The 16,092-nt window shown below is 44.0% G+C and overlaps 1 protein-coding gene and 1 long non-coding RNA gene across 7 annotated transcripts in view; one reads left to right on the top strand and one right to left on the bottom strand.

Annotated features, from left to right (window-relative positions):
• The window catches only part of LOC143441583 (uncharacterized), a 215,825-nt gene that overhangs the window by 56,177 nt on the left and 143,556 nt on the right, over window positions 1-16,092 (bottom strand). The gene's annotated exons all lie outside the window — the stretch shown is intronic.
• The window catches only part of Adra1a (adrenoceptor alpha 1A), an 85,022-nt gene continuing 78,091 nt past the window's right edge, over window positions 9,162-16,092 (top strand). For 5 of the 6 annotated variants that reach the window (XM_034498124.2, XM_076930817.1, XM_076930815.1 and 2 more), the window contains exons 1-2: window positions 9,162-9,479; window positions 10,843-12,314. In XM_034498124.2, the coding sequence (XP_034354015.1) occupies window positions 11,432-12,314 (883 nt within the window). In that variant the 5' untranslated portion in view covers window positions 9,162-9,479; window positions 10,843-11,431. The remainder of the gene's footprint in view (window positions 9,480-10,842; window positions 12,315-16,092) is intronic. The other variant, XM_076930814.1, reaches the window with a different exon arrangement.

Raw genomic sequence — 16,092 nt, 5'->3', positions numbered from 1 at the left:
GAAATAAACACACAGCCAGCCCGAGCCTCCCAAAGAAGCCCAGGGGGAGCTAGACTCCCAACAAATGTTACTTTCCTACTGGGTTCAGAAATCTCAATCCATAACTGCATGGCATGTTGGTTCCTAGAGATTTTCAATGAGCTATGTCTGTGTACATTGCCTTCAGTGTTGCATTGAAAACACACCAGATAATCCTCCCCCCGCCGATGTCAGCCTACAAGAACATTTACCAGGAAACAGGTGTTCCATACCTGCTGTGCCTGGCACCTACAGAACCCTATAGAAAGGAATTCTGCAAAATTAAGCTATAAAAGAACTAAAACATAATTATTTCAGGCTTCATGGCTTTCAAACATCTCATGTGCATATTCTTGTCGGGGGATTGTTGTCTGCTGATATATATATATATATATATATATATATATATATATATATATATATATATATCATTCTTAGTTGGAGAACCATAAAGCATCAGACAGGTCCTGATGACCTCCATACAGGGCCCCAGGATGACACTCCATAGCCCACCAATAATCATTGTTGTACTAGTAACAGTAGCCAGGGAGGGAACCAGCCTAGGAGGCCACCAACAAATACATGGATAAGAAACTGTATTAATCTAGAATCAGTGGATTTTAAATTGCTGGGAAGAAGTATGGAGCCATGGTATTTGCAGGAAAATAGATGGAACTAGAATCATTATATTAAGTGAAATAAAGCAGACAAAATGACAAATAGCATATTCTCTCTCATTGTGGGACATAGAGTTTAAATTATATATGTATGGTGTGTGTATGCATACATGTGTTTGTTTATATGCATGGATAGGGGTCATGACACTAGAAAGGGGAGCCTGAGAGGGAGGAAGATCTTTGAACTATGGGTGGAGAGGCTAACGGAACACAGCATAAATGAATACAAAGAAAAGGTTATGGGATGGAGAGAAGAAAGCTGGGGCACATGCAGAGAGCATGGATGATTGCAGTGGGGGAGGGGAACACATTCCAATAGAGTAGAATGTCACATATCTCTGAAAATACTATGATGAAACTTGTCACTTTACATATAAAAAAATCCACTGGGCTGGCAAGAAGGCTCAGTGAATAAAGGTGCTGGCCACCAGACCTGACTATCAGAGCTTGATCTCTGGAACTCATGGTAGAAGGAAAGAACCAACTTCAAAACAAATTGTCTCCTGACTCTACATATGTACAGCACACACATACAGACACTCACACACACAGAGAAACACACACCATTAATAAACAAACAAATAAATATAAACATTTGAAGAAAATTAATAAAAATAAGTTAGAGGGTCATTTTACCCATGATAGCATAGCTTCTTAGCTCCTGGGAAATGTTGACTAGCTGCTGGAAGATGGCATCATTCTTTCCACTTGATGATGCATGCAACACAACATGCAGTTTACCGTCTTTGGGGCATTTTGTATTGAGAAGAGCTACTGGTTCAATCTCCAAAAACCTGTCTGTCCCTGAGTCACTGTGTGATTCAGCCCTCAGCTCACTTGCTTTCTCTGAGCTTCAGTCACCTTGTCTTAATCATTTTAAAGCGTATTTTTACTTGCATGTTTGAGCACTTTGCCTGCAGATATGCACATATAACACCTGAACAGAGCCTTAGGGGTGAAGAGAAGGCACTGGCTCCTTCAGAGCTGGAGTTACAGGTGGTTGTGAGCTGCTATGCAGGTGCTGGGAACAGAAATCTGGTCCCCTACAAAAGCATGCAGTATTCTTAACCACTGAGCCATCTTTCCAGCTCCCAGTTACCTTGCCTTTTTAAAAAATTAGAAACTTCAATATTTTTAAAGATACAAATATAATATCGCACACCAAATTTAACCAGACCCGAAGTCTATAGACTCAGGGAATTTCTCTACAGTTAGGATTGTCTTAAAACTCTGTTCCATTGCCTGAGAAAAGAAATGTGAAAATTCTTTACAAACTATAACTGTACTCAAGCCCTTGCTGAGGGGACTGTGAATGTCATTGAACTCTAAGAAGATATTAATTCTCACAGGACATCATGGATTACTTTGTGTGAACAAGGTTCTAATGATAGAGTGTGGGAAAACCCTAAAGAAATATTGGTTTGGATCATAAATTATTAGCAAGCTATGAGCTTTTCTTAGAAACTGTTGTTTTGTTTACATGGGAAACTACTTTTGGGGGAGAAAGTTGTGGTTTCTTGACTTTCCACATTCAGTGGATTAAAAACCACAAAAGAAAAAAATCATTTTTGTAAAGAATATTTTGAGAAGTCAATTATAAATGCCAAGGATTTTGTCTTCCTGACATTAAAATGACTGGAGTCATTTCTAGAGAAAAAAACTTTAGATTTTGCTGGTAGTTAGCGTAATATGTCTCACTAGAGAAACAGTTACATGTGAATGAATAATCGTTATAACCATGATGCTTGCCTGTGTAATACACTTAGGAATTAAACAGCATTGAATATCACTGAACTGTAGCCACTGACAAAAGCTGACTTTATAGTCTTCCTCCAACCCTTTAAGGGTATACTGATGACAAAGTAAGACCATTTATAAAATATGTATGAGAAGTCATATTTAATTCTACCCTTTGTCTTCTTATCTTTAATAGACTTTATCATTATTGATATGTAGCATTTAACATTTATAGCTTTAGGGGGAACAAAACTTGACATTTTGAAACCTGATTTTTCCAGTTTCTTCACTCCCTGGGTCCTCTGTATGTCACAAAGACATGACAAGTCTCCAAGCTCTTCTATTGTCCCCAGATGTTCTCCTCATTAACTGAAAAACCACACACACACAGACACACACACACACACACACACATGGACACACACGGACACACTCGGACACACACACAGACACACACACAGACACACACGGACACACACAGACACAGACACACACACAGACACACAGACACACAGACACACACCGAAGTCTGGAGACCACAGACACACACACACACACGGACACACACACACAGACACACACACACACACACACACACACACACACACACACACACAAACTGCAGTCTGGAGACCAGAGCTTCAGTACCAACCTGAGAGGAAAGATGTGCCCACTGGATGAATAATGGCGTGAGCCATTATATATACATACATATATATACATATATACATATATATATGTATACATATGTGTGTATATATACATATATGTGTGTATATATACATATATATGTATATATGTGTATGTATATATATATATATATATATATATATATATATATATATACATATATATATATGGTTTCCTAATTCTAATTATCCAAAATCTCAAGGGTGACCACTAGGCCTTTCACCAACCTTCTCTGGTGAAACCCTTCTTGTTCATTCTATTCCTGCTGGTATCTGGACCCACACTGGAATACTAGGCTGCCTTAACTCACTGTTGCATAGACTCAAGGTCGACAGTCCTTTCGGACATGTTAGAATCTCACATACAGACCTGATTATCCACCCATCCTGCTATGCTCACTGTTGCTGCAGAATTTTTGGCGACAGAAGTAAGAAACAAATTTTATGGGAGAAAAGATTGGACTCTAACCTTGAAGTTGGTTTTAAAAAGCAAACAGGATATTTTATCTTAAACTTTGTGTGTTTGGTGTGGTCATCTCTAGAAAGTTGACGAATGTCAACCCCAAACATGTTAGTCTGAAATACTGTTTCTTACTTGGTTAGAAATTGACGATTATTTTTCATAGTTTAGGAACACATTTGTCACTGAAAATAGGAAGTACACACTGAGGATCATCTGTTTTATCAAGAGTTCTTTTTCCTTGTTTTTCTTGGCTGATTATGTAACCCTATGCCTTAGTTACTTTTCTATTGCTGAAGTAAGACATGATGACCGAGGCAACTATAGAAGAAAGAGTACATTTGTGGTGTACAGTTCCAGGAGGGTTTCCCAGATGCTTCCTATTTGCTGTTGGTGCAAAAAAAAAAAAAAATGGACTTTTAAACGTATCTTTTCTCTTTTTCTTCCCTCTTAAGCTTATTAAAGTTTTCTCTGTTGGGGTCATTGATTGTTCCCACTGAGTGCAGTGATGATAGGGTGCTTTCAGGACTTTTTTTTTAAGCAGTAGAATTTGCTGTCTTGATTTTTGCTGATATGAGGAACAAGACTGTCTTACCAATTTATGTCTCATGACTTCTAGAAGGTAAATATGATACATCATTGGCAGTTAAATTAACAAGACTGGCTAGAAGTCTGGGTATTGATCCAGAGGACAAGCTTAGCCTTCAATAAAAAGAATAAAAGCCTCCCCTGTTTCAAGTCTTCAAATGATGTCATACTTTTTGCTGCACTGAGACTGGGAGAAATTCAGGAGCCTCTTTGTCCTGATGCTCTACAGAGTCTTCACTTCAAAAAGACTTCCAAAAACATTTTAAAGAATTATGTGTGTTCTTATATAAATATGTATGCATGGTTTTTGTGTGAATGTGTGTTTGTGGAAGTCAGAGGTCAATGTACCTCACATGTCCCTCAGTCTACCTTGTTTGTTGAGGAGTCTTTCACTGGCCTGAAGCTCACTGCTTCTGCTAGACTGGCTGACCATCTATCTCTAGGGAACCTCCTGTCTCTACCTCCCCAATGCTGGGATTACAAGTATGTGCCACAATGCTTTGTTTCTTCATGTAGGTTCTGAGATTTGAACTCAGATCTTCATGCTTGCAATAGCAATCTCTCCTGTCCTTCAGAAAGCCTTTGAAACAAGTTTTGATTCTCATCTGGTTCACATGACATAATTTCAGCCCTAAAATAAATCCTAAACATGGAAGGGAAATTCAATGAGTCAAGAGGGTGAGGGTAGATTCTTCCATGAGGTCACCCTTCCTCATCACAGAGGGAAAATCTTACGAACTCGTGGAATGTGCACATGAAACACAGGCAGATGCAGTTCTTCAGTAACCTAGGCATACATTTGACAGGGAAAGGAAGCAAGGGTGGTCGGTGGGGTGTCAGACATGCTGTCTTAGCCAGCTTGAGACGCTATTTGATCAAGGAACGAAGAACGCTTGATTGACATGGCCCAAGTCATATTTGGTCATGGGATAGCAAACAAGGAGAGTCTGTCCCTGCAAACAAGTTTATAACATGTTCCTTTAACTGTCTGTAAGGAGAAGAAATAAGAAATCTCAAAAGTGCTCATTTAAGGTATTAATTTCACTCTTCCCAAAAAGCAGACATGAGGGCATAATTAGGCATAAAAGTAACTTATTGAAGAAATATCTGTGACGGGAAGAGCCAAATCTGAACCATGAAATAAAAGGGGGAAGCAAGCAAGGGTGTTTGGTGGCGTGTTAGCTGTCCTAGACTTGAGATACTATTTGATCAAGGGACCAAGTACTCTTCATTGATGTGCCCCTAGTCATTTATGCTCTACAAGAACAAAATTGCCTGAGCAGCTAAGAGCTAAGGTAAACCCTACTGTGCTATACAGTAAATTGAGGATGGCATGTGAACTCATCCTGTTTGCAGGGGGTCATTTTCCCGGGATGCTGTAGTTTGGGGGAAATTGATGGCAAAGACATAATTATGATCTTAGAAAGTATCCTCCCATGGTGTCTGTGCACTGTCTGGTTTCTGTGGGTTGTCAGAGGACTGGATTGCAATGCTCATTTGGGGAATTGTGATTTGTTACCTTAACCACAGCCTTCTGAGAGATGCTTTTCATTTTCCTCTTGTTTCAACTTTCTAAGTCTTAAGAGAATTAATGGATAACGCAGGTCTCAGTGACAGATGCTAACGTTAAGTCATCTACTCTTCCGCTTCAAATCATAAATCCCAGAAAATGGTCCTGATTCCATTGTGCAATGTTTTAAGAAGCTGATTGACAGGTCACCTTTTTTTCTTAATCCTCCAAATCTTGCACTTGTTTTTTTTTTCTCACTAATCATTAACTCAATTCTACCAGCCAAAGAGGCCAAGTATGTGCTGATTGGCCAGTTCTTCTCCAACCAGACTGCTTCTCCCAATGTTACTGAATGCTTGCGCGCGCACACAAGCACATGCCTTATGACTTCCATCTGTCCAGTTGCCTTTCCCATTTCCATCTATCAACCTGAATCTGACTTATCTTGCAATCCTTCAATCAAGTGGTGTTACCCACAAGCTTTCCCAGACCCTCGCCATCACCTGCATTTCTTGACCCCACCACAGCTGGTCACACAATACTTCAGAATGAAGCAAGAGAAACCTCTCCTTGGGTTTCTGAGTTTTAGAGAGTACAGCTCTGACTCTCTTTAGCCACAGACTTCTCCTTGATATAAAGGGACCCATGGGACTAAAGTCTGGTGCCTAATTGGAGCCTGAACTCTGAATTTCTCCTGTCTCCATCCTCTCTGGAAAGACATCACAGATTTGTACTTGCTATGGCCAACAGGTGGCTCCCAGAAGGCCTGGGCTAAGAGGCTCAAATTCTTAAAAGCAGGTGTCCTTAGTCAGCTTCTCCAAGTGTGCAATGTTGGAGCCTTCTGACATCATGATTTTTCCCAAGTAAAATTTCAAGTTCAGCATCCATGGCCTATGCTAGATATAGGCATATTTCTACTAAAAGTAAACCAAAATTGTTCAGGAAAAAAGGAACTCACAAGATTAATTTGTTCATAAGATTAATAGTGAGCCTCAGTCAGGACCACAAGCTACACTCTTCAGAGAGTTGATTTTATGAAGTGTCACTAACAGACTTGCTAGGTTTCATTGTTCCCTTTAAAACTTAGGAAGCCAAGACCTGGAAAAGCCTCACAGGAGGTGGGGCTTTCTTCTCAGGTCTCCAATGGCCATAGAGTCTTCACTGCACCTTCCAGGAGTCTGAGTCATTGGTGTCAGCATGCTTTAAAGGGTGACTAGAGTGACTAAAGAACGTGTGTAGTATGCACACAATGGAGTTTATCCAGCCATAGGAACAAAATGATGTCATTTGCAAGAAATAGATGGAACTGCCAATCATTGTGCTAAGTGAAATAAGCCGGACTCAGGAAGTCAGACATTGCACACGTGCAACTTAATCTATGTGTATAACAAACATAAAAATTACATATGACATGAATGTGGGATCTAAAACTCTTTGGAAAAATGTAGGAACTAGAGAGAGGGTAATGGGGTAAATATCAAAGCACATGACATTTAAATTAAAATGTCATGTTTATAAGCTATTATTTTGGATAATAAATATAAGCTGATAAGAAAAGTAAGAATAAGTAGCAGAAGACTAGTTTCCCACTCGTCAATTGGGGGTTAGCAACCAGAAGGCTTGTGCTGAGGATTCGAGCTGCAAGGATTAAAATTCTAAAGCTGAGGAGGTTTGGAAAACTACCTGGTTGAAGTGAGTGGCCATTGAGGTCTGTGCAATAGCTGGTTAGTGGTTGGTTTGAACATCGTCTCCTGTGTTAGAGATTGAGGAATTCCAAAGATCTTAGCTCATGTTTCCCTCCATAGCCTGTTTTCTTGCAGACAAAACCACTTGTGTTATCTACTATGGAACAGGTATCAACAAGAAGGAATGTTCGTGATGAAGGGTAAGAGAATATAGAACTAAACAATGGCTCTCCCTCTAGGTGACAAGATTCCCAAACAACAACTCCTCCACATTATTTGACAAGGGGCAAGAGTCCTAGGGCTTCTAGAGCAGTCTCCTCCAAATGGGGAGGGATCTTAGTCTCCAGGTTGAAAGAACTGAATTCCTTGTCTGTGTGTTCACTAGGCTTCCTCTATACTCCAAGTTCGTGAAAAAGCAAGCCATCTATGTATATAGTCTTTAAATGCTGCTAAAGTCAAAACAAATCAAATGTAGTAGGTATGGGTATTACGTCTCTAGGCTCAGGGGTGGTAAGATTTTATACACAATGGAGAAAGAAATCTAAGTACTAAGTCTTCAGTGTACTAGAACCTCTGGTCTCATATGGCTGTCTCTGCACTCTGTGGCATACTGCTATTAAAAGTCTTTAAACATTGTTTTTGGAAAATGACTAATGTTAGCACATGTTTGTGGAGGAGAGGGAGCAGAAATATAAGGCTCCAGTGATCCAAGTCATTGTTTCATACATACATGCAAGAGAAGACTGTACCTACTACATGCAGCTGCAGCCCCAAGCTCCTAGGTTACATCTGTCTCACCAGATTTAAGGGATCCTAGCAAGCATTTGTAAAAATCATACTGTCAGAGTCAATACCAATTAAAGACATAGGAAATGGGAATCATACTGGGGAAAATTCTTGTTTGTTCTTAATTCTCTGAAATTCTGAAATTCACATAATTCTAAATTAAGCAGAGCATGGAATTTGTCCAGAAGAGATAAAATTGGTTGTGTGAACTCTCCACTCAAACAGGTTTAAAAAAGGGGGGGGCGGGGAGAAAGAAAGATAAGAAACTCTCCTCCAAGATTATATTTTCTTTTGAGAACTGGAAACAAATGCACTTAAAGACACTAGTTGTGGGAGAGACTGCCTTGAGAACATATAATTTTTAAAACTCTGTGTAACCTAATTAAAGGTGGGTCATATCTTAAAAGACTTTATTTTCCTTGAACTATTGCAATCAAATCTAAGGAATCTTCTCTAGGCTTGTGTACTTTTTAAACATTTGCAAATAATGTCAAGCACCTGCACATTTGCCACCACCAACCACACCCTTCCTGACTAAAACAAACCCAAGACAGGAGTTGGACTAAACTTTCAAAGTAACCTTTGGGGGAATTTCTGTGAGCACGTTATCTATTCAGTAAGAACTTGGGAGTCTGGTTTTGATTGGTTGGTTTCTGTTTTTGTTGTTGTTGTGTTTGTTTGTTTGTTTGTTAATGTATATATCAGCCTTTGATAGGTGGAGACCCAGAGAAGGGAAGGAGAGGGAGGGGGATCAGAATCAAGAGTGAAGGGGGGAGGGTAGAAAAGAGGAAGGGGTAAACGGGAAGAGAAGACGCGGAGGAGAGATCGAAAAGGGACAGAGAAACGGAGAGGAGGAGAGACAATCCACTTTCTGAGTAAGAAGGAGGACAATAACCTGAGTAAGAAGGAGGACACGTTTTTACGAGATTGTGCGGGTTGCTGCAGAGGAATACGGTAACAGCTGGAGATTACGGTACTCGCTAGGCTACCGCCTGCCTGTACTACGTCAACCCGAGCAGCAAAGTTACGAGCCTCTCTTTTCTGGTGTACAGGAACTGAATATCAAACTGGTGATCGTGGAGTTATTGGCTCGCTGTATTTGTCATTTCTTTTCTCTGTTTTCAGTCTTTATTTTTAAAGATCCAGGAGAAGCAGAAGCGAGCCCGGAGTTTGAAGTACTCGGCCGTGGTGGGGTGAGTCAGCGGGTGTTAAGGACTGGGTCTTGATCTTTGGAAACTGTCCCCTGTCCTCCTGCAGAGAAGCAGCCGCCGCTGCAAGGACTGAAGGTCCACTTCTCCTGGAGCCAGGGCCTCCGCAGCCGCGCAGCAGGTGAGTAGCGCAGCGGTGCGGAGCGCGGGCATCCCGCAGGGCCGGGTTGTGGGGTGGGCCGGTGTGCCCCAAGACCTCCACTTAGCTCCGCCTCTCCGCTTTGGGACCGGCTTTGATACCAGCACCCCAAACCACCAGGTTTCTCTGATTTGCCATGGGAAGTTACCTTCTCGTTAACAAGTGTCATTTTAACCCATATATAAACCCCGGGTGGGAGAAAGCGGGTTCCGCAATAGTGGCATGGTTTGGTTATCACCTGTGAGGGCTTGAACTTGTGATTTTTTTTACAGCAGCCTGCTCCTAAGATCTCTGCCTTAGGGCTCAACCCCAAAAGACAAAATATGCACGTTCCCAAACCTCTGTATTGTATCTCCTAGTCTGGTCCTTTTGCGGTGTAGAAATAGGTTTATTTAGGTAGATAATGACCCCTAGCCCAGAAAATCCCAGGCATCCCCGACTGCTGGCACGGGGACTTGCTTTTCTTTTCTTTTCTTTTTTTTTTTTTTTAAGTCCCTTAGGGAATCCGCAGTGACTGCTACTAGCAAAGCCTGGTCCGAGGAATAATGAGCTCCCACCCAGGTCTCCCAGAAAGCCCGGGTGTGGCTCTAGCCTGGAATCCCTAGAGCAGGCGCCCCTTGGAGATCTTGCCTGAATCCATCCGGGCCCTGTTTAGCCCTGGGTATTGGCTTTGCTGGGAACCTGGCTCTTTCTCGAGGGTGGCTAGGCTGATAGGCAGATCCGCGCGCTCTGCTCCCACGAGCGCAAATTCCGCGGGAGTGAGCGTGCGCGTGGCCCTGCGGTTCCGTGCTCTCTGAGGTTCGCACTCCCAGGCCGCCCTCTCCAGGTGATTACGCTGCAACCTGTTCAAAGGGTGAGACACGGAGGATCCTCCAGATTCCACTGGCTAGCCTCTGTGCGACAACTGCAGCTGCAGTCTCATGTGGAACTGAGGTGGCGGTGCAGGAAGGGGGCGTTTCGGGGGGTTTATTTTCTCCAACCTATCTCTCGAAATTCAGCTTCCAGCTACTGCAGCTTGTGGTTTTGTTGTCATTATTTGAGGTGGGGAGATTGTTCTGATTATTTTGCTTGCTTTTGTTTCGGATTTTGAACTTGGTCAGTCAAGGCGAGGTGAAGCATTCGAAGGCAGCTTCCCAGAGGGGAGGGCTGGGGAGGACTGCAGAGGGGAACTGAGCACGCAGTCCCCTCCCTTGTCCCGTGTTGCCTACGTCAGGGCCGCACAAAGCCACTCATGGACTGCGGGCTCACAGCAGGACTCTGGTTACTGGGCGAGCTCCCCAGGGCCTGGCTGTCCAGGGCGCCTGGCTTACGGTCTGCCTTTTTCTTTGTGTTTTTTTATTTTCAGCTGGATTCGGATAAACGAAGCTCCAGGGTCACTTCGGTCTCAGCAAATATTTTAGACCTATGTCACCTAGCCAGAACTCCTAGAAGCTGGAGCTAGCGCTAGCCGTATCCCTCAGATGGGTGGCCAAGTTGAGAGTAACTGCGGGTCAACTGCAGCGCCCAAATGCCCAGCGTCCCTGCCTTGAGCTTCGAAGGCTGAGCCACACTTAGCTACCATTTCAGCAAAGACTTGTGAATTTCTAATTGTATGGATGCATAGGATGGATCAGACTGCACAGAAAAACGAAGTTCTGTAATTTCTGGTTGCTTTCGCAGCATGTCCTTTTAAACCTGGGGAAGGTGTTCTCAGAAGCCCAGAGCGCCCCTGGCCATGTCACTTTTAATGCTCTGTGCCTTAACGTGGCCCTCTGAGGGTTCCCAGGGCTGCCCCTGGTGGTTTGCAACAGGTGCATTCTCTCCCTCTCCCAGCCCAACCCAGCTAGCAGGATTCCCCCAAGCTGAGATTTTTTGACTTGGCTTCCTCACACCCGCTTCCGCCCCCCACCAGAGGGTGGCCGTCCAAAGCCGGACCTTGCCCCCTCCCTGGGACCATGGTGCTTCTCTCTGAAAATGCTTCCGAAGGCTCCAACAGCACCCATCCGCCAGCACCAGTGAACATTTCTAAGGCCATTCTGCTTGGGGTGATCTTGGGGGGCCTCATCATTTTCGGAGTCCTGGGGAACATTTTAGTGATCCTCTCGGTGGCCTGTCATCGGCATCTGCACTCGGTGACTCACTACTACATTGTCAACCTGGCTGTGGCAGACCTCCTTCTCACCTCCACCGTGCTGCCCTTCTCTGCCATCTTTGAGATCCTGGGCTACTGGGCCTTTGGCAGGGTGTTCTGCAACATCTGGGCGGCGGTGGACGTCTTATGCTGCACAGCGTCCATCATGGGCCTCTGCATCATCTCCATCGACCGATACATTGGTGTGAGCTACCCGCTACGCTACCCCACCATTGTCACCCAGAGGAGGGGCGTCAGAGCTCTGCTCTGCGTCTGGGCGCTTTCCTTGGTCATCTCCATCGGACCCCTGTTCGGCTGGAGGCAGCCGGCTCCGGAGGATGAGACCATCTGCCAGATCAATGAGGAGCCAGGCTACGTGCTGTTCTCAGCACTGGGCTCTTTCTATGTGCCACTGGCCATCATCCTGGTTATGTACTGTCGAGTCTACGTAGTAGCCAAGAGAGAAAGCCGGGGCCTCAAGTCTGGCCTCAAGACCGACAAGTCAGACTCGGAACAAGTGACGCTCCGTATCCACCGTAAAAATGTCCCTGCAGAAGGCAGCGGAGTAAGCAGTGCCAAGAATAAGACTCACTTCTCCGTGAGGCTACTCAAGTTTTCCCGAGAGAAGAAAGCCGCCAAGACGCTGGGCATAGTGGTGGGTTGCTTCGTCCTCTGCTGGCTACCATTCTTCCTCGTGATGCCCATTGGTGAGTGTTCTTGGCCCACTGTTTAACTGTTAGGGAGGGGAATGGGGGAGTCTCCGTTGGAGACCCATCGCTAAGATGGAAGAGGGGTCTGCATTTCAAAGGCACAGGAAGGACTCCTGGTGGGAACTGGAGTTTCTTCTCTTTTATCCCAGCCATCTTTGCGTTGGGTCCTAAGGAACTACTTCATCAGCTGAAGTAAAGAAGGTGCCTGACTGCTACAGATTTGTTGGTCTCTTTAAGGAGAATGTCACCGTTTCTTAAAGTCCTTAAGCTTGGTTAACTTAAATCCAGTCAGTCTCTTTAGAGTTCGCGAAGCAGACTACTGAATACTTGTCCTGTTCTGCTATGGGTGGGGAAGAAAGTCCTCTTGGCTTGAAAAAAATACACACCATGCTTGTTCTGGGCAAACGTGTGGCTGTCCGATTGGGTTAGCTGGTTCGCCCCGCTGTGGTGTTATAGTGTCTGCTTAGGCTTTGTCCGTGCTCATTTTGTTCTCCGAATTCAGTGTGGAAGAGATTTTTTTTTTTCATGCTCAAACTCATTAAAAACCCGTAAAGAATCCACCGTTAAAAATTCCAGTAAGCAAATACGCGTTCATTTTAGCAGTGAGTTTGAAAACAGACACCACTCTTATCCAAAGCCATCCTGGAAGTTTCAGATGACAGCTTGAAAACAGTACAACAATGTTGTAAATCCAATTTTTGCAGATGCAAAATTAGCTGTTGTCAAAATTAATTAGCTCATTATAAGTGTCAACAAGCCAATCCGCTGGGAACAGTCCCCCATCTCGGAAAGGCCTTCCATGCCATTTCGAAGCACTTCTTTGCTTTTTTAGTTTGTAAACTAAAATGCAGACTCACATGCTGGTTAACACCAACTGTAACAAACAGAAAATCATAGCTAATGTTCCCACTAAATTTCCTTTGATCCTAGTGTCAATTACAGTACCATGCTGTGTCCTACAGTGCCATTCTGTGTCAGAATAGCAGGTCTAGGTTTTGAGTACCAACTGTTCCCCAGATGTTGACCAGTCTTTTCAACAACTTTCATTGCTACCACGCATGGACGAAAGGTACTTTTCAACAATATAGCCATCAGCCACACGTAGCTGTTTAAATGTAAACTAAAACTAAATTATCCCGGAATTCCATCTCTCAATCCCACTAGCCACTTTCCAAGTACTCAGTGACCAGCGGTGGCCAGTAGCTACATTTTGAGACAGGAGAGGCACAGATGATTTCTACAGTTGCAGGATTTCTGTGGATCAGGGAGAGGATGACCCTACATGGCCTTCCTTGTGCCTGCCTGTCCCTGTTCCTATCTCTTCTGGAAGGATGTTGGAGCTTTGAGGTTACTGGAGCAACACTGTTTACTCTAGCCACTCTGCTTCCTTTCCTTCCCACACTCTGTCTCTTTCTGCCTCCCGGAGAGTATACTAGTATAGCTACACCTGCTCACCCCACAAATGCTTGCTGTGCCCTCGTTTCAGCCACTGAGGGTGAACAAGGCAGAAAGTCCTTACTTATGAAATAGACATGTGCACATATGACCTAAAACTGTGAAGGACCAATAAGCACTGCCAGAAAGTCCCCAGAATGAGAGGCCAGGTAGCATAAGGACAATGGAACAGGTGTTCTGAGAAGTACTGCAGAGTGTAGGGGATATTCCAGCAGAGCCTTGACTGAACTAAGCTTGTAAAATCCCAGGTTGACAGAGAGAACAGTGGCTGCAAAGATGAGAAAGCCTCACCTGCCCAAGCAAGGGCAAGAGTAGATAAGCCAAGAGTAGACAAGATCACGTGATCATGTCATGTGGAGTCTTTTTTTTTTTTTTTTTTTTTTTTTTGGTCAAAGTAAAATTTACATAAATGGTGATATATTTGACAGAGACTGAAAAGAATGGAGAATGAGAAGGGTGGGGGGTGCTGTGGAAAGTGGGACATCCGAGCATAGCTCTCCCACTATGCTGGGAATGTCTCTTAGACATCTGAGTGTCTGCCAGGTAGGCAGAAGGTATGTGAACTTGGAGCTTTGAGGGTACATGGGCTGAGGGTAAAACCATGGGCACACCAATGTGTACAGCAAGAGGCACAAGAGGCATCTAGAGAAAAGACAGAGAAGAACCAAACTTCAGAGGTGTCACTCAAGGAGGGAAGCAGGCAACAAAAGAAAGGAAGAGTGTGTGCAACCCAGGAGGTGGGAGGAAAATTGGGAAAAACAAGAATAGTCAATTGTGTGACACACAGCTCCCAGGAAGAGCAAGTGGAAGTCGCCTTGGTGATGAGATGGTCCTTAATGCTGGACAGCAGTCAGGTGAGGCTGATAGCTCCTATAGAGTGCTGGGAACAGAAGCCCTACTGTGCATCCTCCAGGGAGAATGGAAGATCAAATGGGATGGGAGAAGGCAGACAACTCTTAGGAAGAGTTTTGCCAGAGACACTAGGAAAGGGTGTTGCTTGAGAAAGATTCAGGGGCAATTCTCAAAAGTGTTTATATCCTGATGGGAAAGGTCAGATAGAGTGGGACACCAATGGCATAGGCAGGAGCCAAGAGAAGTGCCCAAAAGAAAGAAATGATGAAGCAGTCAAGGGATGTGAGCACCACAGCAAGAAGGAGAAGGAGAGCATTGGAGAGCTCTCAGAGCACTTCAATATACCCAGTGAACTAAGAAGCAAAGAGAAGGAACAAGGAATGTGTCCATTGGATGGCAAGGAAAAAGACATGAGCTACCTTAGGAATGAGAGTCTGTATATTATAAAAATTTAGTCAAGACACACCGGTGTCCCAAGGGCCTAATTGGAGTTTATGGTCATGAATCTGAAACAGAACAGGGAAGAAGGCTACACCATGTTCTCCCAGAGCTAAGCTGAGGGACATAGGGTGTGGCTGAGGATGGATAGGCACTCTAGGGAACAGGATAAGGAGGGGACATCTCAGAGGGATGGACACCCATCAGGGAGTCAGATCAGGACCCACACAGAGCAGATGCTGGAAAGAGGCAGAGGTGATGGATACCTGGGACTTTAGGTTGAGCTCCAAAGGAGATGGGGTGTGACTACCCAGATCCTGGTGTCCTGAGAGTAGGTGAATGATTGGAACTTAGAGTCTTCTCCTAAGTGCCGCACTCTCAAGAAGTTAATAATGCTGGAGTAAAGATGTGACAGAGGGACTTGTGATTTTAAAAATAAATTAATAAAGTAAGTAAGTAAGTAAATGGACACAGAAGAAACTTGAAAACCTATAGTTCACACTGTGTCAGTAGGCTGCTCAGTGGACCAGGAGACCCCTAAACTCACCAATGTGTGACTGGCAATTTCCTCTTAATACCAAAGAAATATGAAGGTATTTCTCCCAGGAGGTATGGACAGGTGATAAGTCCCACACAGCAAAGCAGAAAGAATGGAAAGATGCGTACAGCACACCCTTGCTTTCCAGGGCCTGGCAAGTTAATTAAAAAGACATAGGCCTGAAAGAGAGATGCTCAAACAGCATCAGTCCCAGGTGCTGAGGAATATAGCAGTTAAGTTCATCTGGAAGTCACTGTAGAAGCTTCTAGAAGGAGCATTGCTGATGGAGCAGGTTCAGAGAGCAGGACTTTGGCTGGGCCATCAGTGAGATGTAACTTGTTTTCATTAGCAGCCTTAAGTGTTCTTTTCACACAGGATATAAGCAGAAAAATAAATAGGCCATTATGTTATCAATCCCCAAGAGAAGAGGTATCAATCCGCACTAGGTGACCCAGGATTGAAGATTAGAGATAAAGCAGAGTCCAGAGGGAA

Source organism: Arvicanthis niloticus, chromosome 3, assembly GCF_011762505.2.
Source record: "Arvicanthis niloticus isolate mArvNil1 chromosome 3, mArvNil1.pat.X, whole genome shotgun sequence".
NCBI lineage: Eukaryota > Metazoa > Chordata > Mammalia > Rodentia > Muridae > Arvicanthis > Arvicanthis niloticus.
This window is presented reverse-complemented; position numbering and strand designations above follow the sequence as displayed.